This window comes from Balearica regulorum, chromosome 3 (genome assembly GCF_011004875.1).
Source record: "Balearica regulorum gibbericeps isolate bBalReg1 chromosome 3, bBalReg1.pri, whole genome shotgun sequence".
Lineage (NCBI taxonomy): Eukaryota > Metazoa > Chordata > Aves > Gruiformes > Gruidae > Balearica > Balearica regulorum.
The window spans coordinates 100,433,894-100,460,771 of NC_046186.1; the positions used below are offsets into that span (position 1 = coordinate 100,433,894).

The window sequence follows — 26,878 nt, forward strand, 5'->3', positions numbered from 1 at the left end:
AGAACATGACAACTTAATCTGCTCACACATGAGATCTACTCACTCTCATTTTCACAATAAAGGCTAATATTTTATTTTCTATTTGTCTTCAGCAGACTGAGCAGAGTTTTGCAGTGCTGATTTAAAGCATTTCAAATACTAGTTACTGCAGAAATACCAATCAGCATAACTGAACTTCAGCACTACTTCTGAGTAGTGCTGTAACAGCTTACACCTCAACAATGAGAAGCGATTAGCTCTTAAGAAGTGATAGCCTGCATAGTTGACGGTGAAGACAAAAAGCATCTGAACTGCTTTAGTTCTGGGGAGCCTGGAAAGCCCGTTTTCTTCCCAGGAGATAAGATGTCATTATAACTAATATTTTGAAGACAGAAATAAGGTAGTCAGCATTTCATTTCAACTTTTCATTTAAAAAAAAAAAAGGAAAAAAATCCTGGATAACAGTTCATTTGAAGCACTTTATGCTAACTAAACTCTCTTCGCTAGACAGTTTAGCATTTAATGGCTCTTTGTAAGAAAGATACTTACTCTTGCAAAGCGGATAGCAAAAAGTTTCTTGTATTTCAAATCCATAAGTAGACTGCTCATGAATAACTGGTGATACACATTTCTAGCTCCTGTCAAGAAAAATGAATGAAATATTGCATGTCACTATTTTCTATAAACATATTATGGAAACATTTAGAAAAGTAAACTTTCACAGAATGAGGGAAGTGTGCATTTCACAGCAGAAGCTGCTTTGATTAAGTCTGCCAGGTGGTAGAAAAAGACGAAGAATACGTAAAACAAAATTCTTCAAGTGGCATTATTTATTACTCCTGCATAAAATAACATTGAGCTGTCAAATGGGAACATAAACCTTCAAATATAAAGCAAGTCAGGCAAACAAGAACAGAACTCTATTCCTACTCATGATAAACAGAGGATTTGGATGGCCCAAGGGAAAAAAGAGCAGGCTATTATGAGAAGTCCTGGGAACTACAATAAATTTTGTTAGTTGTGAATAACACTGCAAAATAATCAGCTTAGTTATCTCTAGATTTCTAGTCTGTCTGAGCAGCACCCCAGAGAATATCATCAATACAAATGAGAATAGACTGTAAGTAGCTTGGAAATACATGCAAATATGTACCATTTCTTTCTGTAGGTCACTTAAGTCAAAAGCCATTACATTTTTTCCTTAATACAGAGTAACTATGGAATAAATTAATAAGTAGAGACTTATTCATGTTGAAACAGAAATGCAAAAGTTACTCCTTGATCACATGAAAGACATTACCCTAACAAAACCTATATTAAAAATGCTACAATGGTCCACAAAAGTATTACCTTTCAGATCATAAAATATGCAGTCAAAAAAAATAAAGCCTGAGTGCCAGGAATTCATTCACACAAGACAAAGGTATTAGATAAAACCTAAAAAAATCACTTTTTCTATGCTATATCCACTTTTCACCTTACTTCTTTCCTTGCTGCTCCCAGAAGTTCCCAAGACAGACCACAAAGAGGTGTTACTACTCTCTAGGATATCTGTACCTCAGAATTGAAGAACAACAAAAGATACTGGGGGGAGGGTAGCAATCTTCAAAATACTGTATTCATGTTTAAATAAGGTAAGGACAGGTATATTGCGTCATTTTCTGCCTTTTCTATGTGCTTCTCTTTCTTACACCTGGCCTTACATGCCCTTTCAGGATATCAAATCAGACACAGAATCCATTACAGCAAAGAAATTATCTCCACTTCCTCAACATTACAACTTTCTAACCAATCCCATTACCTCAATCAGGCTTTTAAAATTTTAAGGACTCTTAAAAAGCAGAACAGTAGTTTTCACTGAATGTTCTCAGAACACTTAAGAATACCTCATGAACACAAACACAAGTCAAAGTAGAAAACCTCTGCCCTGTCCCTTAAAGAGAGGCATTTTGGTAGATAGGACATATATGATGAGATCCTATAAAGCAGACAACCCCCAAATCACTCTATTGCTTACGCAAGTTCCCTTAAGTATCACTGTCATCTGCCAATTCAAGACAGGCTTAATTTCAGACTACTTTGAAAAATTAGATCTAAAACCAACCCCATCTCCAAATGGTCTCCTTATGTCCTTGCCTTCACTACATTTCGAGTGCATCACAAAAAGACAGATTATCACAAAACAGGCAATTTTATCTAAAATACACCACAGTAAAAATAATCAAACACTAGCAGATATGGTAAAGGGAAAACTTATACACATAGCATTGTTCAGTATTTTCCAGAAGTTTGAGAAAACTCACCTTTCCACAGTTTAGAATCATACAGCATCAACTTATCCACAAGAGAAGAATTTTCACCATCTGGCCCCTCCTGTAAACCAACTTGACACAATATTCGACGAAGGCCATCTTGATGAAAAGAAATTATGTGAGTTAGTTATAGCTTAAATACAAACTTGTACATTATTTTGACATACTGGAATTTTCATAAACCAGGGTAAAAGCCATAGGGTCCTCTTTTCCTTGACAACTGAGTAACACTGCTCATATTTCGCTGATAGAAACACAAATATTTCATACATTGCAAGTTTCACACTAACCTTAGGGAACATTAGGAACCTTGTGAAAATCGCCAAACACAACAATTTGTTTCAAAGTTATCAAATCAAAAAGTGCTGCTGGCTTACTAACATAAGAAATAATTATACAGCAGGCTAGGTTATATTTTTCATGTTTAGAGTCCTATCAAAAGGAAAATATAATTCATATATGAAATGACTCATATTCATATATGAGTTTTTTGTTTATACTTAGTAGCTGCTATTATTTTAAAGCTTCTCTGCTTTTTTTTTCCCCTAATGGAAAGCAGTAATAATTGTCATTATATGAATAAGTCATTATACACTTGCAGACAAGCCTGCATCTGCAACAGAACACGCTCATATTAACAATGTTCAACCTAGCTTCCCACCGCAAGTAATGCATATTCACTAACACAACTACATGATTTAAACACATTAGCCCTTATTTCTCCACACTGCTTAGCCGTCTCAGCTTCTTAGGCAGAGCTGGCAGCGGCTTAGTGTCATGTATACCATACCATGTGCTGTGTGGCATAATTCTATACAGTCCCTGAACCCCTATAGCAGTTTGGGGTGGGTTTTTTGCCTTGCAGAGTTCAATTCCAACTCCTGTCAAGAAGTGTAACAAATTAATGGAAACTACTGCATTGTTCAACAAGTGGCAAACAGATGCTTACTCCTGAAGTACTGACATTTGCTATAAAAGCTGTGGTAGTCAAGCTTGTGCAAAATTCCAGAGTAAGGTTTTTCCCTTATAAGGAGTTTGATGCTCATTTCACAGCAATCAGCCAACCTAGCTGTGGCACAGCAGAAGACCCCTCCACCTGCCAGTCTCCCTTTGGTCAGGAGCATTTAAGTGTAACCACCTAAACAGTGCAATTCTATCACCCCATATTACAGACGAACAGTCTCAGGCTGTTTAAAAGATCGAGCAGAATCTAGATGTTTGGGTGTGTTTGTTAAAAAGCTAAGGGAAACCAACTTTTTCACAAAACCAGACTCCAAAGTACATTGCAAGACTGCATCCCAAGGTGTGTAAGGGATTTCAAGCAGTTGAGCACATAGGTCACAGCCAAAATGTATGCATACTGCTTAGCATCAAACACTATTTTTGCCCTTCTGAATCATAAAGGACATTGTATTTAATGAAGTGAACTCTGCAGAATTTCAGAAGCACCACACACTCAAATTCAACACTTCCATCTATACTTTGATACTCCATTAACATACTGAAGTTACTTTTTTGCACCTGTAATTTAGTGCTGAAAATTAGTGACTTCAGTATCTGGCACAAGTGACTATGGCACAAAACTGGCTGGCCTCAATGAAACAGACAGTGCCTGCCTACACGTTACACTGAAAGGAAGATTTATCGCAGAAATTAAGTATCTTCATGTCTCTCCCTTCCATTAATACCTATTATTTGCCAGGAACACTGGCAAATAGTTGAACAAACTGCTACCGTAACTTTTGAAAAGTTTGATTTATGTATCTTTAAAAGTTAACTTATACAAACATGAACTACTTATCTTTCATGATGTATCTATATCTCATATACATATATATATCTCACACGATATATGTTTCAACATGATATAGACATCCTGTGCCTGAAATCTTGGCTAGTTTTTCAACTATCAGTCTAATAAAACATACAATCTCCGAAGAAACTTTGCACCTACACAGAACATATATGCAATATTACAGCTGAACGTGCTTTGCTAATAATTCTTGTCAACATTTACAGACACCTAGAACACAGAATGCATCGGAGACTGTAACTACATTTCTACATATCAGCAGTTTGACACATTTTCCTTTTATTTCCCCTCATGCTCTGCATCTTCTCAACCTTACGATTGATCAGGACAAAGGAGGAACCAAGCCAAAACAAAGACAAAGCCTTCCCATAAAAATGATAGTGTGCATCTTGATTCCTTTGAAGAAACTTCTTTCTAAATATCTGATTAATACTTAGTTGGCTCCTATACTTACCCAAAAACCTCCATGCATCCTTGCATTTTCTCTGTTTTACTTAGCAAAAAACCTGAAGCAATCACTTTCATCATCATTCATCAAATTACTTCTGAATAATTTCATTTTATCTAATCAGACAGGTTATTTTCAGCTTACTGCATTCATTTAAAAAGAACTAGGGACTGAAAAATAGCTTGTTGACATACAGGATTTGACAGTGATTCTCAGCCTCCGTTCAACAGCAAGTAAATAGAAAACAGTATCTGAGAGGACTACTTAAGACAGGCAACACTTTCACAGAATCACAGAATGATTTGGGTAGGAAGCAACCTTAAAGATCTAGTTCCAATGCCCTCACCATGGGCAGGGACACCCTTCACTAGACCACATTGCCCAAAGCCCCATCCAACCCGGCCTTGAGCACTTCCAGGGAGCGGGCATCCACAACTTTTCTGGGCAACCTGTTCCAGTGCCTCACCACCCTCACAGTGAAGAATTTCTTCCTAATATCTAATCTATATCTCCCCTCCATCAGTTTAAAACCATTACCCCTTGTCCTGTCACTACACACCCTTGTAAACAGTCCCTCTTCAGCTTTCCTGTAGGCCCCTTTAGGCACTGGAAGGCTGCTATAAGGTCTCCCCAGAGCCTTCTCTTCTCCAGGCTGAACAACCCCAACTCTCTCAGCCTGTCCTCATAGGAGAGGTGCTCCAGCCCTCTGATCAACTTCATGGCCTCCTCTGGACTGGCTCCAACAGCTCCATGAACTTCTTACCTGGGTGGCCCCAGAGCTGAACACAGTACTTCAGGTGGGGTCTTTCATATGGAAGTTAGAACTCAAAACAGCACTTCAGTAAGAGAAAAAAGAATGAGTCTGACATATTAATAGCTTTGCCACATGTATTACATATCTGAAATAAGTAGACAACATTGCTTCAGGAATTCAGCTTGCCTCACAAATATTCTCTAACTTAACCCCAAAAAAAAATCAAGTTTGCCCACCTGAATATCCAATAACACTGCCAAGCCAAGTTAGGAGCTTCAGACCAAAGCTCTGATGGGCAACAATAGATGAATGCATAACTTGTACTTTCAGTGGCTTTGTCTGACGACTGGTATTTCTCTTAAAAAGAAAAGCAAAAAGTAGGTAATGCATATTTAAGTAAGGATCAGTATTATTTCTGTACAGAAACACAGCATTCCTATGATTAATTTCAATAATTTATACTATTAATACATATTCTAATTACTAACACCTACATAAGGAAGAAACAAAACAAAAAAAGTCTGAACTTTGTTTACCCTATATATCTGAAGGACCTTATTATGCAACATATTTAGGCCAATCCATTTTCCACTCTTGGCCTCTTATCAATGTACACACTGATCTGCTGCATTTTACTGATAAGCAGTCCCACACACAACCTAAGACAGCCATGCATATTTGTTCCTCACAACATGGTATGTGTGTCACGCTGCAGCCCAATAAGGAAAGAAACTGATTGTCCACAGAATATTTTCAAGAATACAAATTAAACACAGACAGTTAAAATAAGAAAAAGTATTTCTATTTCCCCTCATCTCCGTGTTAGTAACCTTAATTTCCTCTTTGACTGCACAGGTGGCAAGTTAAAAATATTGCACAACTTTATCTTTAAAGATATGTTAATGTTTTGAAAACACCTTAAACAGTTTAAGGCCAGTAACTCTAGTTGCAGTATTTGTTTTTCAGTGGTAGCAGTATTCTAGATAAACTATTTCATATGATTAAGTACTGCACTGCAGCAGTTAAAGGAAAATTAAATAGAAAATATTCCCATGTTCTCAAATGGAAGAACCCTGTAATATAGAGACATTATGAATATATATACACATATAAATACACACACGCAAAATGAAAGTGTATTTGTAATTTCACACTTGGATTCAATCAGTAACAATTTCCATAGTTGTGGCTGTGAAAGAGGCAAACAACTTCATACTATAGGAGAAAAACTAAAATAGTTTAACTTCACTGATCCAAGCTGACATGCAATTCTAAAAGATTACATCTGAAGTTCGTGATCAAACTCTGCTTTCTCAAGGGAAAAGTTGTCTGGGAACTTTTGAGGAAGTGATTTTAGGTGCAAAGTAGACCATAGTAGAGAAAACAAAACCAGAACATAAACCTGTATTTTGACACCTCTACTGTGCATAATATAAATAGTATTTCCAACACTTCATATTATTAAAATACAAAGAGTCATTACGGTAACAATGTGTAACAAAGCCTCTTTTTGCTTAAGATGAGAGAAATAAGTAGGTAATATTACTTACCACTATTACTGATTTTGCTTGATCACAGTACTGAAAGTCTCCATATCGAACAGACCTACGTCCCTTTAAATTTGGAAAGAAGTAAGGTTACTACCAGCTTCTAAACAAGAAGTTCAAATGCTGTGTTTTCCATTAGTATAAAAGATACAGTAAAAGTTTCACATGCACGTTAACCATTCATGCTTTCATGCTATTTTCATGTTTTAAATTATTGTATATAGTTACATACTTGAATTCCCAAAATGCACCCTGTTCTCGTTAAAAAAAAAAATTACACCACATATGCAGTTACCTGCTATACTAAATTTCCTATATATAATACTGTTTTTAAGATGTAACCATCACACTTTTTTTATTTAAAACACCAAAAACTTATCTTTAGTACTAATGCATCAATCATTATTTTTGGTAGAATTTAAAGATATTTCAGGCATTTCAATGCCTTTTTAAAAGTAGGTGTGAAAGTCAATTGGTCTTTTAAACATACACTTGGTTTATTTCAAAACTGGAAGGTCTCTGTATTGTATGAGGCTTTCTATACTGTCAATACATACATTCAAATACATGGTTGATTGAATTTATAGTGTATTATAGACAGAATAGCTTACTGATATTTTAGATCTGGTCTGATGCCAAATCATGGTTTCAGGCATCACATTCTCATTTCTTTTACATACATACACATATGCACGTGTATATGTGCATTCAAGTATCTATTTAGATGTAGGACAGGGATCAAAAGTGGGGAAGTATCACCAAAGTGCATCCTACAATACACAGCATGTGCTCAAGTCATGGATCAGATGAGAATCTTTTCGCTACTGATATCACGAAAATAGAATAGTGATAATACAAAACCAAAATCTAGTTCAGTGTTAAGTAATACCAAGTGGCTGTATTTCCTTTTCCGCTGACCTTCTTAAAGTACTTTAATAACCCAAAGCAACAGTCTCATTGTCATTTTGGAAGAGACTTACCTCCCCAATACCACCCCTGCAAAAAAAGGCAGGAGACAGAAAAGGACACTCCTTTTCACAGCAACTCCTTACAGGCTCAAATAACAAGATGCAGCGGTCCCTGCAAAGTGTCCCTTTCTTTAAAAATGCACATAATCCAGAATACAAACACAGCTGGTAGAGTGCTTCTGAGACTGACACACTAGTTATGATTATATTCAGCATGTAGTGATTCTGAACTCATTGTTCTTTCTAAATGCTGTATGAAACGCTTTACCTCTCCCTGCCATTATCATCTGACAATTCTGAAAAAGAAAATTAAATTTAAAAAAAACACAAATAGTTCCATGAGCACCGGAACAAAAGCAGTCAATTATGGATTTTATCCCTCACAGTTGACTGGTGTTACTCTGAGAAGCATTTCCCACATTTGGAGCACATACAGGGGCTCTTTCAATGTCAGCTCCCAGGTGTACAGTAAGGGATGAGTTAAAGCTGCTGCCTGTCCTTGACAGAGGAGAGACACTCTATCTACGCTCACATGACTTACTGGAATACAATTACACTGAAAAATATGCTCAATATAAGGTCTGGTTTGGATGGGCCAATGGATTCAGACATTTTAGGGTGGCCTGACACAGAGAGCTCAATCACATTAACCACACTCTTTGGGAAAACAAACTAAAGCAAGTGTAGTCATATAACATAAACATTAGCGTAAGTATAATTACAAGTTGTAAGTAAATTAATTTACTTACATCTCTATCTACGGTTGTTGCAAAACCAATAGCTTCCTTCTGTGTGCAGTTGACAGCCTTCTGAAGAGTATAAATAACTTGTTCATAGGTATGGACTTCATCATTAAACAGCATGCAGTAGTAAGTGTCACTCTTCTCACTTCAAAGTAAGGATTGAATTTATATAATTCAAAGTTATATAATTTTAAAAAATCAACTTCTAGTTTACACAGCATTCTTACACAAAGTAAAAGAAGTTTGGAGAGATTAGATGTATAATCACAAAAGTAAAAAACACGAGAAAAACAAAACTATTACAATTATTTTAGTCTATTGTCTACAAAATATTCCTGACAATTTTACAAAAGGCTGAAAATGTACTTAAAATCAGAATTTGCATTTTCTATTGTAAATATCTGCAAGTCTTTAAAAGGTAGAAGACAAATACTACACTTACATCATTTCTAGGCCAGGCAATTCATTTTCTTTTTCCCATGTTAATATATCTACTGCATATTTAAATGTGATGGCAAAAATATTATAAGCTCTTGCTACCATATCTTCTGGTAAGTGCACAAGAGGATCCTGGAAAATAAATATAAAAAACAATTGAGAAACCAAATGACATTCAAAACAGAAATTGTCAAATTCTCTCTTTGTCAAAGATGATGTAAGCATCTTTAGTGATGTCCTTCTTTAAAAGACTTGACATTTGAAAGGAATAGAGTTAATAATCATCCTGTTTTCTTTTTCCAGTTCTTCACTGACAATCACCAAAGCAGTAACGTAACATTCAATACCTAAATGTTAATTTGCCTCTGATCACCCACTTAAATTTTCACACACTTGTTCATTTTCACTGTCGTTGTTCCCACTCCTACACACCTTCTAAGATAACTCTTCTGAAGAACTTTTAACCAGAGATGTATTAAAACCTGCTTTTTCTGTGATGCCTTCAAAAACATAATTTAAAATCACTATCTTTTGTTCCACTTACCAATATTAGCAAACTGTAGAATACAAACAACTACACTTCTATTGCCTTGTTTTATACGTAGCATGCATTTAGAGGCGGAAGTCTTATCAATCCAAGCTTATACAACATGCAGCACACAGGGATCATGACTTATGATGCGCATTTCTTACATGCTGTGGTATATAAATAATTAAATGCTTAAATGTAACTAGGTATTTCATAATGATCTGCCCATGTCTCAGTCTTGTTCACAGACAGCTGTTACCCTTTTGTATGTGGACCATGCACCCACTTGTGCCCACTCTCCAGGATGCCCTCCATTTGACATCTGCAGCAACCACTATAAACTCATCCTCTTCTCTCTGCCAGAGCAGAATGGCTGCTGCTGCAGGTAGGGGAGGAACAGGAGCGTTGCCTCGGTCTGCAAAGTCAAAGGGACTACTTTTTGGAGCAGCAAATGAGAACCACTGCCAACTCTGAATCAGGTAGTACAGGTACCACTGCCATTTCCTTCCAATCCATTTCAAGAGATTTGTGTGTGAATAGAAAACATTAAAAACCTGTTCTCTGAAAGGACTCTTCTCCTATTTCAAATTTTTATTTTCAGAACAACTGGTCCTTTTCTATAAAGCTGGAAAGGGAACAGTGCATGCCCTGCAGGTCACCTGGACGTGTACTATACATTGGGTCACTGACTCAATTCATCATTTGATATTTTGAAGTATGTGTAATTGTTAACCTACTAAAATCTTTAGCAGTAGCCCAATTTCTGGTTTAGGATTACCTAATACTAAATTCTGTGTTTCACTATAGTTTATGTTGTATAAAATTGGCCACAATAATCTTTTCAGAACTTAAATCTGCATTATCTACAGGATGTCCTTGACAGTCAGCAATTCACCTGTCCTAGTTAAGTTTATCCACACACGTCCCCCAAGATTCTTTGGGAATATCTGGAAGCTTTACAGGACTGTTAATAACTGCTACTTCTTGTTTTTTGCTTCATTTAAAACTTACATAGGGTATGGAGAATTATCAGTCACCAAAAGCAAAGGCAAACCTTAAGCAACAACGCTGCCTCCATTCCCAGCACTTTCAAAGCCATCTATCAAGGCAAGGCAGAAAACAGGCTCCAATAGTGCTCAACAAATGATCCTTGATCTACCTCGAACACAACGTTGCATAACATAAGAGATCTCAATCCTCATCACTCACAGGGAAGAAACACAAAGCCTGCTCAGCACCTTAATTTTTCTGTCAGTCACACTCACTGTGTGAGTATCTTTGGACACAGAAGTAGCAGTCCACCCCAGAGTTCAGAACAAGAGTTTTCTAAGGCTGCTGACTAATGTAAACTGGCATGCAGATCAAGCGGTGAGTCCATGCAGCAGTGCTAGTCTTAGTGTTGAGATAGCGAGAACAGATTTTAGAAGGACCACTGTCACTGCAAATACAGTTACATTTGCTGCACTTAAACCATCAGACCAGCAAAATTACTACAGAAATTTGCCCTATATTTTCCCATTAAAAAATTCTCACAGAAATTCTATTACATAAGAACAGACACAAGTGGCTAGACCAGAAGCCCAACTAGCCACTATCATTCCTGAGATACAGTAACAGATACTAAGGGAAGAGTTTAAGAAAAGGACAGAATGCTCCTCTCATCTCCAGTAACTTGAGACACTAATACTTCCCTCACCAAAGGTGGTATCTGCAATTTTAAATGGCCATTGACTATTTTTCCCCTCCACAAACATGTTAAAAGTTTACATATGTTCAAAAGGAAATTTAACAATGGTGTTTTGTAACGGTTAGTCCAACAGCTTGAATTTATACTTGTCATGGTTTAATCCAGCAGGCAGCTAAAACAATCACACAGCCATTCATTCACTTCCCTCCCCCGCCAAGTGGAATGGGGGAGAGAATCAAAAAGGAAAAAAGATAAAACTTGCGGATTGAGATAAAGACAGTTTAATAGGACAGAAAAGGAAGACAATAATAATCATAATAATGATAAAGAATATACACAACAAGTGATGCACAGCACAATTGCTCACCAACCAAAGCTAATGCTTAACTAGTTCTTGAGCCAGATTGCCTCCTGGCCCACCCCCCAGTTATATAGTGGGCATGATGTCATACAGTATGGAATATCCTGTTGGCCAGTTTGTGTCAGCTGTCCTGGCTGTGGCCCCTCACAGCTTCTTGAGTGCCCCCCTGCCTTCTCATTGGCAGGGTAGTATGAGAAGCTGAAAAGTCCCTGACCGCTTTAACACACTGAAGTTTTCAGTTGTTGCATCAACATTATTCTCATCCTAAATCCAAAATACAGCGCTATACCAGCTACAAGGAAGAAAATTAACTCTATCTCAGCTGAAACCAGGACAACAGCGTAAGAAGTAGCACATCTTTTTGCATTTAATATGTCCAAGTTGTTACACTATAAGAAATGGTGAAGATATGTTGTCTATTTACCTTCTCCATACCAAACAAGCTTTTATAGACTTCTATCTTATATCTCCATTACAGCTTTCCTGTAACAGCAAGTTATTTTGATTTAAAAAATATGTGCACTTTACTTTGGTAAGAATCAGAACATATGTTGCACAGACAGCTTAATTTGGCTTCTTCATGTACATGATTATATATAATCTTTTTTTTTTTCCTCCACATGGCAGACTCCATTCACCTTTCAGAATAAGACAGAAAAACAAAGAAACAGAACTAAAGCTGCAAAGGTGACAAAGAACATAGAAAATAAAGCCTTCAAGTAGAAAACGTCATTCTAAATAACTTCTTAAGTTAGACAAGACATTAATTTTGTCTAACACATAGTGTGGTTCAAATACTACTATTAAATTTCCTCCCATCTCTCATGCATGGTATACAAGACTAAAAATAACCTCATATGAATGATTTATATACACACACAGAGTTAATGTTTTGAAACGTGATGCCTCAATTGTTATTACCTCTTCTTCTGCTGTCTCTGAAGTGTTAAGTTCATGCTTTTGACAGTAAGGACCTTCTTTCCAAGCTTCTGTATCACCACAGTCACAAAAACCTCCTCCACCTGATGTTGTCATCTAAAATTATTTAAAACCAAAACAGTTCATGTGAATATACATATACATACTTGCACATTAAAAAATGAGCAATCACAGCTAAACTACAAGAGCACAATCACAACACCTGATAGCTGTAGCCAGTACCCTGTTACAATAGCACATTGAAATCACGTCTGCTTCTATGATGGCTGAAAGCTTATCTATTTCATCAGTCTGCTTATACCAAAAGAAAAAAAATCCCCCAAAACAAAAGTAAACTTTGAACACTCCCATTCTGCTCCACCTGAAGGCTGTAGGTTTTTCCTGGTTTTCCGTTTTTCTGAATCTATTACTTGCAATGCCATCTGTACTATTTCAGATTCTATCACTTCTAATCTGAACAAAGCTAAATCGTTTCACATAGCGTTGTTACACAGCGAGTAAAAGATGTGCTGCTTACAGCAACAGGAGTTTACAGAAAAAACTTACAAATTGTTCACAGAAGTCTTAGTAAGCACAGAAAAAAGTATCTGAAAACTGTAATGATATATTTACACTGTTTTAATAAAACTGATTTTAAAGCTAAGACCACCTCAAATTAGTAAGTGTAATAATACCTTTTTTGAACCATAATTATTAATTGATTCACAGAAGAATAATTCTTTCATCTATTTTTGGCATACAGGTACATTCTGTACATACAGGTACATCCTACAGTATCGACAAAATTAGATGGACATTTGAAAGAACATGTGCTTACACTTTTGGATGTCACATAGACTTGTTAATTTATTAAGCTCGCAAACTAAAATCCTACATACAAAGAGTATGCCAATATCAGCAAATATGGTTGGGTTTCTTGGAGCAAGTTGGTGTGTGTGTGTTTTTCCTAAATCCTCATGCTCAGTATAACCATGCAGTGATCAGATTTACATTAACAGCAGTGCAGTGTTGTCAAAAACAGATTTACAGAAAGGCTGCACTGGTAGTTCTCACTTAGCTTCTTAGTATAAAAACACACCGAGGTCTTCTTGGGTTTGTTTGTAGGGTTGTTTTTTTTTTTAACTCATCTGTACTACTAATAGCAGTATGTTACTAAAATAAACAGCATCTACAGTTTTAGTTTTCTATTTTAATTTTATGTTTAAAAGCAAACGAAATTCCTGCTATTGTACAGAATTTGTTAACAATTTAGATGTTTAAAGGAAATAAGTTTTTAAATAAAAGTGTAAAGTTAGTAAAGTTTTTTCAATACATTTTAAAAATAGTCAAACATCAAGGTCAAAGCAGGTCAAAAACTCAATGCTGTAAAATTCACTAAAGGGCACATGTTAAAAATAACGTACATTTGTGAGCTTAACTGTTGTGCATAAAATTTAATTGCTTGATGTTTTAAAGTGTTAACTTGCAGAATTTACACTCAGACCAAAACACTCAAGTTCTTGTAAGATTATTGCGGACTTGGCAGTGTCAGGTTAGTGGTTAGACTTCAATGATCTTAATGGTCTTTTCCAATCTAAACGATTCTATGACATAATTCCAAACGTTGTGTTCATCCAACATTTTGAAATTATGTATACATTCTTAAACCTTAAACAAGGAGTTTCATACACATAAAAAATTATTAATGACTACATCATATATTCCAGCAGTATTACTAACCCTGTATCGGTGCTCTCTATGAATACTTCCAAGAAAACACTCCATGCATAACACACAAGTTGGGTCAACTGCACAGTCTCTGAAAACATCAAAAAGTACAGGAGAAGAAAGAAAAGCAGCATTAAACAAATGGTTTGGCCTTTAATGACACATTTTATAATAGGTAATTTTCAAATATCACCAATATGAACCTTCTCGGTAAATGTAAACATTATTCTGAAAAAGGAAAGGGATGGCTGCCGGAGGGGGTGAGTGGGAGCAGGGGGCAGGGAACAAATGAAGGAGAAAAAAAATCTGTTCTCATAAAAGAAGAGACTTTAAAATATTGTCTGGGTAGCATGTATATTTGGGCAATATAGCCACTGCCTTCAAGAGGTGACACAAGCATATCAGCAAGTAAATAGAACACAGCACAGACAGGTAAACAGTATAAGCTCAAGCAAGTTCTCTCAAGTACAGAGTACAAGCACTAACAATCTCCAGAGAAGATATTTTTTCACTGAACACTGGAACGAAAGATAGCATGCAACAGATTAGATCAAACCTCTGCTTCTAAGTTTAGCCCTGCAAGCTCACTGAAGAGGTCCAAGAATGCAATTTCCTCAACCAGGAGATCAGAGACCATAATAAGGTCCTGTCTACAAGCACTGCTATATTAGATAGATATGTTTCTAGCAAAATGGGCTAAACAAATGAATGAGACAATTATGCATTACATTTAACTGTCTCCCTGAGAAACACTAAAAATACATGAACCTATGCAATGCAACTGACTTCAAGGCACCTCAAGATTAAGGGAGTCGGGTTTTGCAAAGTAAAAATGTCTATCAAGACAACAGATGTCTCATGACTGTTATTATTAAAACAAGAATTTAGAGAAACGACTGACTTTGTTCAAAAGAAAATACCAGAGATCCTGGTATATTTATAAATGTTATCATCAAGAATTCTCTTAATTTCATTTCACCAAATAAATTAAACCAGGTAATCACCAAAAGATAATCAGGCAACCATGACTTAAATGTGCAAATGGTATTTTATGCATAATGTTTTCTCCAGAGGAGCCATTAAAGGTGAAAACGTCAAAGCAGAGTTATATAAAGCTCTTCTGCTTTAATTTTTTTTTAAATAAAAATATCAAAAACATTTATTGCAACAATATGCGTACAGTATCAGGTATATTAGCTCAACAATACTGGGTATCAATTCTTCAGAGCCCTAAACTTACTCAGTACCATTTGCCAAGTAATTTCTCTAACAAATAAGGGTGCTTATACCCAAAGCAGAGGCAGACCTGTAAACTTCACACATGGACAGAAAAGCAACTGCTTTTAACATATTGCACAGACTCAAAACAACTCTTTCCTGTATCACAAAAAAGTTTAAATTAAACTCTCATTATTCATTACCAGCTGTAAGTCAAAGAAAATTATTAACACACCACAGGAAACACTAACAGGTTTACATCTATATTCAGTACTTAATCAAAAGATAAGACTCCCTCTTGATAGCAGCAACAACAAAAATATTCTGTATACACTGCTGACCCTGACTTGAGCAGATGATTGGACAAGACATCCTTTCTAACCTGAATGATATTATGATTATATTGCTGTATTTAAATCTTTCTACTGAAACAAAGACCCTGAGTATGAACAGTACCCTCACTCATTCTCTAAGTTCTGCACTAATGGACTGCATTACTCTGTTTTCATGATAACTGACAGCATTCTCCAGGATATATTTTACATAGACTTGTTGGTCTTGAAAAAGCTGTTGTTTAGAAGAAATTAACAGAACTCCTACAGTTTTCGTTAGTCCATATGAAGACCATTTCATCATTAACATATTACTTCTAGGCTGCAATGCAATTTCACTTGAATTAAAACACTCGTTTTGAGGTTTGATTTTTTAGTTCTTTTGGACCAGATTTCATGAAAAGGTACTACAGAAACTGTGGAAATTCTTTTCATAGCCTCTGATGGTCCTCAGCCTCCCCCTCTCTAATTCTCTACCCAGATATCTAAAGGAAGAACCTAAGAACACCTGAGAGGAGATGGAGTTTTCTTAGTGGTTGAAAGGATCTAAAGTACCCACCAGTTTAATCTCATCCATCTCAATATAAGAGGTCTCAAAACATTTCCAAAACTATCTATTCTAACTGATTGTTGAAATAGAAATGCAGAAGAGGCAGCTTGCTGAGTTAAGTATCTCAAGTCCACCCTGAATCAGAACTTCAGTGAATAAGGCCAGTTTCTAAGCAAAATTCTTCTATGATCATTCTCTCCTTGTAAATAAAGGGGATGGAAACCCAGAAAAATAAACCCTTTAAATAAGACAGACGTTCCCTCCCCCCATCACTCCACCAAGCATTCAAGTGTCCAAAATAGTGGTAGAAACCATACAAGGTAACAGGAACCTGTGACAGAGAAGGTACAAACTAAAACTACAGACGATACAGGAAAGAAAATATAATAGATATATAGCTAGTAACACACTAGCTTAAAACTGAAGATTTTTAAAATACTTGGAATTGGTTAGTAACTTCCTGTATTGTTTCAAGTAAAATGATGGTTTTCGAAATCTATAGATAGAGATAGGGAAGGAACAAGAAGCTGGTATGCCTGTTTTAGCATCCAATAGATTGGTTTAATAGGTCATGGAAAGAGGTCTAAAATATAGGATCAACAGTAACAGCTGATATTAAACACCTGAATTATGCACACATATACCGGCCCACTTACTTCTGATTAATGCCCTTAAATCACACTGACAGTTCACCCCAACCACTTTCTTTAAGCTTGCATTTCTTTACACAGAAAACACTCTACGTAATACTAATTAATATTTTTCTGTTTACAAACCTGTAGTGTGTTAATTTTCCCTTGATCCCACCTGTCATGAAAAACTGCAAGGTTACTTTAAAAATACATTAAGAGTATTATCTTTTCATTAGGACAGTATACTCTTGTTGAAAAATGTTCCATAACTTCACAAATTATAAATATTTCACAATGCGAAGTTGAACTACCTGCAAGAATATGTAGGCTCTCCCACTTTAAAAACACGGCCACAGAGATGGGAAGGTTTGTTCGCTTGCTCAAGTTTTGGAAAACCAAATGCAGGATCTTCACCACAAAGATACCATTCCATTGGTCCCAGCAAAACGTGTTGTGCCAGCATGTCTTCTCTTTGTGGGGCAGGGTTAGGACCCCTGCAGTAAATTTTTGGTACATAATAGGCCAGATGCTGGTATACTTCTTTCTGAAGGTCATTTGCTTGCAGCCATTTCTTTTAAATTAAAAGGAATGAGAACACAAATTGTACATTAATAAAAATACCACAGTTCTATCCATCAAGATTACATTTTAATTTCTAAATCAAAAATCTAAAATGGCAACGCAAAAAAAGAAGCATGGCTTTCTAGTTAAGTGTTAAATCCAGATGATCAGAGAAGACAGACATTAGGAAAGAAATAATTTGTTTCCCTGATTGCACATTTTATCCTTTTGACACACAAAATTCTTGGAGTTGGCAAGAAACAGGCAAAGATAAAAAGTACAAGGAGAATGGCAAACACAGCATTAGCTAACAGTCCCTCTCTCATTTAATTTGAACAAATTATCTATGAAAGTGAAGGGGTTTTGGTTTCTTCTACCACCAAAATAACTTATCTGAATTACTATTTCAAGTGTGATGTTAGATCCATGAACTCGCTTAGTCAATCAATTGTAAAAAATGATGTTGACAGTTTTTAAAAGGTATCAAACTACTGTACCTCCTATAAGCCACTGAAAAACTCACAGCTCTTTCTAGCTTTTTCACCCCTTGTATATACACACCAAGAATAAAAAATCCTCTAGGATAACATTTGGTTTATTTCTGCCTCATGGATCACAATTTTATAAAGGTTTAAACTGTAAATCAAGGCTGCAAGGTTTTTATAATAAACAAATGGGAGCAAGCACATACTGCAAGGGTGCACTGATTAAATCCTGTGTTACATAAACAGCCTTAGTATGCCATTTCTCATTGTAAATATGACAACCAGATACCCCCTGCCAACTTCAGAAAAAGAATTCAGAACCAACCTAAAACTGTAAATGAAAACCAAGACTTAATTATACCAAAATAAATTAGTTTGGTAATCAAATGTTATGGCCTGATTTACTCTGAATTATTTATGCCTTACTCTAAAGAACTTATGTCTGAGACAATACGGTTGTAGTAAGTTCTTCAGCATACAGACATACAGAATCAGCAGAACATTTGTGACATTTAAGAATGGCTGCATCTTTGTGGGGTTTTTTTAACATACTGTAGTATTTGCATTTACTAGACTATGCTTTCTAAAGCAAATTTCATCTTAAAAACCCCAGACTTATTTGTCAGTACAGCTCTCAGTAGAATAATAGGCTTTCCTCACCTCTCTTTCCCTAAGTTTGACTTCTTAAAATCATAATCAATCTACTAAATCTTTCTGTATTATCTAGCTTTGATGGTAAAAGCCCAGACTTTTTCCAAGAAAGTCCATGGGAAAAGGTTGCCAAAAAGCAACAATCTAGAAGTTTACAGATAATGTCACTATTCCCACTAGGATTCAGAGACTATTGCACAAAAATGAAAAAAGTAAAGTTTGCATTACTACGAATTCCCCCCGCCCCCACTCATTAATCTTTTCCTCTCATCATTTGTGCCAAATATCTACTACCACCAGGAACTGACCCAATCACAGTGAAACATCGTCTTCCATTATTTCCATTTAATAAGATCATTTTTAGATTATTTTCTAGGGCATTTATTAGTTATTTCGCCTGTGTTTTTCTCAGCAAAATACCTTTAATTTCAGCCTTTTAATTCATCAGTGCATTACTAATTTCTATCTAGAAAATACACAATGCATAATAGCTACACTACAAGCCCAGACAAATACCTAGCCAGAGAAAATTCTTGTTCCTCGAGTAAATGGCTTTCCCATCCCAAAAATTCTGGGAGTAATTGCCTGAAAGTTAGGTGTGGCAACACTGAATGTCAACACACCTATTTCTCTCTGTGCAGCCAGTTCTATACACATAACTGTGCATACAGCTTTGAAAATCAGATCCTGACTAAAAGAATATCAGAAGGAAGTACAGGCTTCTAGGACAAGGAAACAGATGTCACTCCAAGAGCTACCAGGAAGGCAACTCCAAGTACTGTTGTGCATGTAAAATTCTATTCAATATATACACACATACATACATATGTTGTGCTGCCTTTCTAAATCACTACCCGGGAGGCACTGAACTCCAGCAAAACTACTCAAAACTTTGGAATTTGTTCTTTAACAAAAGCATTTTGTATTTAGGCAAGTTTTCAATTTGTATTTGTCTATCTTCTAACCTGGAGTCACGTGTAAGAAAAGCTAATGTTCTACTCTCCCAAGAGAGGTTTTTATTAAAAGGGAAGTCTATTCCTCTTCACTTCCTCCCCCCTCAAACTTAAGTCTCCTGCAGCAATTTTTGCCTGCCCTGAAAAAAAAACCCCTAACGACAAGCCACCCAAAAAGCATTGATTAAATAACATTTTATGTAAGTAAACGCCTAATGGTCCATCAGGGTTTCTATTAAATCCACATCTAAGCAAGAGATACCAGAAGAACAAAACGAGTAATACAAATAAGCCACAAAACAACTCAGTTTACTGTTTCAAAAGCTAAAAGGTCTAATTTATGTTTTTCTTAGCTCTACAAATAAATATTTGCAACGTAGGCTCATGTTCTGTTACAGCTAATTTATTCTTTTGATCGCTGCTCTTTGGAAGTTTAAGCTTTAGTTTCTTGTCGCAACAACTTAACGATAACGTGCTACAACGATTGCTTCGGGCTGGCGTTTGTTTTGTTAATACTGGGCTATCAACAAAGTAGTGCTATCAGCAAAGGAGGGAGAAAAACAATGCTAAAACCCAAGTACGGTGTTTACATATACAATCAGGCAGTGCCAGCAGCGTTTAGTTACTAGCACGTTGGAGATGTGAGAGATTTCAGAATTGTAGCTTGTGCCGGTGATGACAGAGAATAAAAATGAGAAAGAATTGACTAAATTTAACCTGGCACTTTTATCTATAGCAAATTCAGAAATGCGTTCCACTTGGAGCACGCCTGCCTTGGGTTTATCTGGTGTGACCCAAAAAAAACCATCTGCTACTCACACAGACAAGGTAATTTGGGCTACTTTATGAAGCATTTGATGGAATTATTGGGTTTGCTGTTGAGGGGAAGGCAGGCTAATCCTGGAGCTAAACTAGCTAGGATACAGCTAACTATGCACATTTGCCAATCTAATCACACCTTTGTCTGCACTGTAGATATACCACCATAATCTGAGGATAACCTGAATTATAACATAGTCTTTTATTTTCTTTTGGAAAGCAGCCAATGTAATTCTCATTGAAATACACGCAGACAGCTCTTCAAGGTCTCATCCTACCGACACACACACGAGCAGTCCCAGTATTTTAACATATATATCCAGTTCCTCAAATGCACAGGGTCTATAAGATCTGGCACCTACGCCAGAAACAAAAGTTTCTCTAAAAACTTTACCCTCACTTCTCTTCCCTTTCAACTACTCTTCATAAAAGCAGGAAAAATATATAAACAAAAAGTAGATTATTCCAAGTACTACATTGACTTTACCAATATTTCCTCTGTAAGCGTCCCATTCTAATAGTCCTAAGCTTAACTAGTACAAGTTTTTGCCAGAACTACATCTTAAATACTGGGGAGGAAGGAAGAAACCTGTAACGAAACTTCAACACTACGAAGCATATTTGGGCTCAGACATCCACGTAAATTAAGGGGGGATCTTCTCACGCCGAGGCACGATTGCCGGTAGAGATGTGAAAAGGCAGCAAACTAGGTGGGGGAACTAAACTTCTCAGCCGCTCGGAGCAGGCGAGGAAGCAGTAAACGAAGGAGCGAGATACTGAGAAGCGGCCCCAGTCCCGCCGCCGGCGTTTACGCCCGCCAAGCCCCACGAGCGGCGGGGAACCGCGGCCGCCCTCAGCGGGGGGGTGACCACGTCCCGACGGCTTGTGGGGAGCCACCTGCGCCAGCCAGAACAACAGGAAAAGCTGGCTGCTCCCTGCGATTGACTTCGGCTACTGCAACAGCGACGCTGGCGACAGCAGCGGGCTAAGGCCAGGGAGACGCCGCCGCCAGCCGCGGGTGCCCTCACAGCCAGCCCAGGAGCGGGACCCCTCACGGAAAGGCTGCTCGCCTCCTCCCCCCACCCCCGCCGCCGGGCACAGCCTCGCCCCGGCCCTCACGGCCCCACCGCCGGCCGGGCAGGCCGGTACCGCCCGCCGGCCTCGCGAGCCCCCGCTCCTTCCCCGCCCCAACCACTTCTCCCCTTCCACCCCAGGCCCGCCGCCTCACCACGGCTATCTCCTCGGCGGAGCACTCCAGCAGGCTCTTGTCAATGGCCTGCACCTCCGGCTCCAAGTCCGCCGCCATCTTCTTTCCTCCTCGCCCCCCTCCCCCGCGCCGCCGCCGCTGCCGAGACAGGGACACCCGGAACCGGGCCCGGCCGGCCGCTCTGCCCGGGGAACCCACTTCCGCCCCGCCTCCGCCCGAACGTCACCGCCCACGGCGCCGCTCCGCCCGCGGGGCATTCTGGGAGTTGTAGTCTTTCCCCGGCGCCTGCCCCCCCCCGCCCCTGTCTCCTAGGAGACGGCGCCCATTGCCCGGGGCCGCGGTGCGGGACTCGGCGAGGGCCTAGCTCGGCACTGGGGAGGGCCGGCGGCTCGGCAACCCGCGCCACGGCCGCCTTCACGCAGTCGTTTGCCCTCCCCGTCTCCTTCAACGCGAAGGGATACCCGGGGGGGGGGAATTGTTTTTTTCGGCCTCACTGGGTGGTCCCCACGGCTGAAGCCCGCTCGTCCTCACGGGCCCGGCCTGTCAGCGGTGCCCGAGGGCGGGGGGGGGGGGGGGGGCGAGGGCTTCCCGGGAGCCTCCCCCCCCGCCCCGCGTGGGTGAAAGAAAAAAATCAGAAAATTACGTCAACCTGGCAACTACAGCTTTAAGACAAATGTTATTAAATTGCAGACACTATAAATCCTGTTGCTCAGCCGTCCTCCTTCCTCTGCTCCCACCGGGGCTACACACCACCCAAGCTGTAGCGTTGTACTCAGCCTTGCTCGTTCAGGTAGAGCTCCAGGTTTGCAACTTAAAAAAAAAAAAAAAAAGGCACCACCACCAAAACCAGCAAACAATCATCCTCCGTAACTCCATTTCATTTTAGTTAATAGAGGCTCTGCTTCTTACGAGGTCTCCCCGAAAACCTGTTGTACTGCCCTCGTACCCACTGACTCGTCTGTGCCGCAGCACTGCAATTACAGCCGGGCCAGAAACCAAGCAATGTCTGACTGCGTGTGTACGGCCATATGGCACCAGAGCAACTGCATGAGCCATGCTGAAGGCTTCACGCCACGCTTTCCTTTGCTTGCTGCGAATTTCTGTGTGGACCTAAGTGTCATGCACATACTAGATATTATTTCCACCTCACACGCTCTGTCAGCCTTCACAGAGGTAAGGAACCACCCTGCAGGAACCTACATCAGCAAATCCTGCTGAGGAAGTCTCTGCTCCAGACAGTTTACACTCCCAAATGTAGACAATGCATAGGAGGGAAATAAACTGGCATGAAAGACAAACCAAATTATAATTGCCTGAAGTGCCAGCTGAAGGCGGCCACAAATGTTACCTTTACCAAACAGTGCTAACTTACAACAAAACTGTGTATTAAAAGTGAGTTCCAGTTCACAGTTTATATTCCTTAACAATTTTTAAACATTCTTATAGTGGGTGTACATAGTTGGGGTTTTTTTTTCCTTTTTTGTCTCATTTCTTTCTTCTTCCTTCTCCTCATTCTTCTCTCAACTAATTTGAATATTGAGTTACCCAAGGGCGAGATATTATCTTATGTCTGTTCAAGCAGTAACAAATACATCTATGGCCATACATTAATAAAAGCAAGAAGGTGGGCTGCGTGGCATTGCCTGACTACTTTAGAAGAGATTTAACGTTCCCTGCATCAGGGGGCAGCAGCGCACGCTTGCATATTAGTCGTACTATATAAACACTTGTTTCTGAAACCTCAAGGGTTTATAAATCACTGCATTTACTTACATACTGTGTTTGGGAGTTCTGGGGAATTCTGAGATGAAGGGAACATACAGGTCTGGAAAGACTGATTGCAATATCTGAAAAAGATGGGTTTAGCCAGTGCTATAAGGGAATCGTAAAAGGATGGCCTTTAGAATATTAATTTCGCCTCATAATAGTCTAAGAATAAGCTTAATTTCTCTCTGTCTGATTGTACCCTTACTATATGCAGGGTACATATTTTTACTGTATTTATTTTTCTATCTTTGCTACTTTTTGAATAATTGTTCCTAGAACACAGAAAATAATTCTATTATCAGTAAAGCCCACGCTGCTTCTCATTCATGCGCTGTTGATGCCTAAGGAATACAGAACATGACGCTTCTTTGGAAGAAGGCAGAGGGTGAAAGCAAGCTGTATGATTTAATTGTCTCTCCTGGGCTGCATGAAGAAAATGTTAGAAAAATCCTGGGGTTTAGTAATGTGAAAGGCATCTTATTTTACCTAGAAAGGTGCGCAACAGAAACAGAATTTAGACTGCAGAGCCATTATTTCAATATGAGTGTAACAACTTCCTGGGTATCATTTTTTATAACTTTGGGTAGAATTTTCCATAACTTTTAGCCTGTGGCATTAACTTCATCAGCAAAGATGTTATTTGAATTCAGGAACAATAATTAAGGTTGAGGAGACTGTGTTCTGCCAAAAAGCCTAACTCTTCCCAGGTCTGTTATCAGAAATCGAAGAAATGAAATCTAGACAATTTAATGTTTTAACAGGGTTAATAGTAAACCTTCATAGCATTTCCACGCTATAGCTGATACATTTCTGGGTCACACCTTGCTGTCAACACACAGAATGCTACAGACTATGGCTATGAAAAATGCAGATGTCATCTTGCGCTGGGTTGACCCTGGCTGGAGGCCAGGTGCCCCCCAAAGCCGCTCTGTCACTCCCCTCCTCAGCTGGACAGGGGAGAGAAAATATAACGAAAGGCTCGTGGGTCGAGATAAGGACAGGGAGATCACTCAGCAATTACTGTCACAGGCAGAACAAACTCGACTTGGGGGAAATTAATTTATTACCAATCAAATCAGAGTAGGATAATGAGAAATAAACCCAAATCTTAAAACACCTTCCCCCCCACTCCTCCCTTCTTCCCGGGCTCAACTTCACTCCCGATTTCTCTCCCTCCCTCCCCCCAGCAGTGCAGGGGGACGGGGAATGGGGGTTGTGGTCAGTCCATCACATGTCGTCTCTGCTGCTCCTTCCTCCTCAGGGGGAGGACTCCTCACACTCTGCCCCTGCTCCAGCGTGGGGTCCCTCCCATGGGAGAACAAACTTCTCCAACATGAGTCCTTCCCACGGGTTACAGTTCTTCACAAACTGCTCCAGCTTGGGTCCCTTCCATGGGGTGCAGACCTTCAGGAGCAAACTGCTCCAGCGTGGGTCTCCCCACAGGGTCACAAGTCCTGCCAGCAAACCTGCTCCAGCGTGGGCTCCTCTCTCCATGGGTCCACAGGTCCTGCCACGAGCCTGCTCCAGCACAGGCTTCCCACGGGGTCCCAGCCTCCTTCAGGCGTATCCACCTGCTCCAACGTGGGGTCCTCCATGGGCTGCAGGTGGATATCTGCTCCACCATCATCCTCCATGGGCTGTAGGGGGACAGCCTGCCTCACCATGTTCTTCTCCATGGGCTGCAGGGAAATCTCTGCTCCGGCACCTGGAGCACCTCCTGCCCCTCCTTCTTTCACTGACCTGGTTGTCTGCAGAATTGTTCCTCTCACATCTTCACACTCCTCTCTCCAGCCGTAATTGCAGAGATTTTTTTCCCCTTCTTAACTATGTTATCACAGAGGTGTTACTACCATCACCTCCTAACCTGTCCATTTAAGCACTGCTTGTCTCTGCCATAAATAAAAAACAAACAAAACCAAACCAAAAACTAAATGGTACTTTGACTGGGGGTCAATTAACTTGATTAGGTTCCAGTATTTTCAATAAATGCTGCAGCCATTAAAAACACAATGTAAATAGGCACAGCTGAGCAAATATTAATTTCGACCATGGACACTGATGTTTCCTTTCTGAAACCTGTTTTAGAAGCTACTAATGAAACAGGATCTTCTAGACTAGAAGACTGCCTCTCGATGCAGGTCCAAGAGAAGTCACCAGCGGCAGCCAAGCTGAAGCCTAGCTATTTTGAAAGAGAAAGTGCCTCCAGCAGAGCAGGATCCAAAGAGGTGCTCTGCTTACAGAAATCATTGTCATCTTGGCTGAGTACTGCTTGAATGTGATCATCTTCAGGGCCTGTTGCATTTGTGACTAGGAATGGATGAAATCATAAGGTAAAGGGATGTTGGAGGGAATTTTTAAGTGGCTGGTTTGCTGGCATGTTCACTGTACCTTAAATGCAGTCAATTTAATATCACTGTATTAATCTGAATATAAATAGAAAAATATTGCATATCTAGACTGCAGGGATAGATGTCTTCTTTATAGACTCAGAAAAATAAAATGCTATTTAATTTTCCTCACATCGATGGAGTTTTCTGGCAATCATTATGAAAGGCAAGTCTTGTGAGAAAGATTCAGAAATGTTTCTATTGTCTGTGAAAGGTTCATCTCCTAGCACACTTAAAAACATTTTAAAAGCGTTTATTTCCTTGTCTGCTCTCTAAAACAATGCTGCCGTTGTAACTTAATTTCAAAGTTAAACTATCAAAGCAAATGATCAGCATTTTGCTGCATTAAGTTGATATTACCTACCTACATCTAAGATCATCACCTTGCAAAGACATTTGTATCTCTTTAATCTTCCTTAAGTGAGCAACCCTTTCCACCAAATAAAGCATGTGTCTAAGTGTAGGACTCAGGTTTATATTTTCAATAACAGTAATTTTGATAAAACAGTTTGCTTAGCAGATACTGAATGACCAAAGTAGTGATTTTTACATTGCAAATATAATTTTTAAAGCCATTATCATTTACATGGTTTCCCTCCCTTCCTCCTCGGTGCCGGATGAGGTAGGTCTGTAGTCACCATCTCCTACATCGTCTTCAGATAAATTCAGATGGTAATTCTTTTATTTCTGTACTGCCAATTCCAATGACAAATTATGCTGACCAAAATAGAATTTTGCCTGTGATAATGTTAATTAAAAGATGAATTGTGAATGAGGTGAACAATGACACCCAGTACTCGGTGGATTGATAAGACATAGTTCACTAAGCAAGACATTATTCAGAACAAAAGAGCACACGGTAATCTGCAAACACAGGTTATTTTAGGAATTTGGTTCAGAATTAGAGTATTAAAAATACTATCTGACAATCTGTAGGCGATTCTTTGTTCCTTGGAAGCACTGGTGCTATAATATCAGCCCTTTCAGCAATAAATCAGAATAAGCTTATTTCTTTTCCCTGCTTTGTCTTTGCATGATCTTAGATGATAGGTGTATAATATTCTAAGCAAGATGTCAAGAAAAATGGTTAA

At 38.8% G+C, this 26,878-nt stretch overlaps 1 protein-coding gene across 3 annotated transcripts in view; it reads right to left on the reverse strand.

Moving 5' to 3' along the window:
• Positions 1–21,816, reverse strand: part of UBR2 (ubiquitin protein ligase E3 component n-recognin 2) — a 57,990-nt gene extending 36,174 nt beyond the window's left edge. For all 3 annotated transcript variants that reach the window (XR_012834695.1, XM_075749166.1, XM_075749167.1), the window contains exons 1-10: positions 21,655–21,816; positions 17,269–17,528; positions 14,238–14,316; positions 12,501–12,614; positions 9,007–9,134; positions 8,571–8,709; positions 6,857–6,919; positions 5,543–5,663; positions 2,283–2,390; positions 529–617 (exon numbers count right to left, since the gene is read on the reverse strand). Coding sequence is in view for 2 of the 3 variants with exons in the window: in XM_075749166.1 (XP_075605281.1) it covers positions 529–617; positions 2,283–2,390; positions 5,543–5,663; positions 6,857–6,919; positions 8,571–8,709; positions 9,007–9,134; positions 12,501–12,614; positions 14,238–14,316; positions 17,269–17,528; positions 21,655–21,732 (1,179 nt within the window). In the remaining variant the exon portion in view is untranslated. The remainder of the gene's footprint in view (positions 1–528; positions 618–2,282; positions 2,391–5,542; positions 5,664–6,856; positions 6,920–8,570; positions 8,710–9,006; positions 9,135–12,500; positions 12,615–14,237; positions 14,317–17,268; positions 17,529–21,654) is intronic.
• Positions 21,817–26,878: the final 5,062 nt, after the last annotated feature.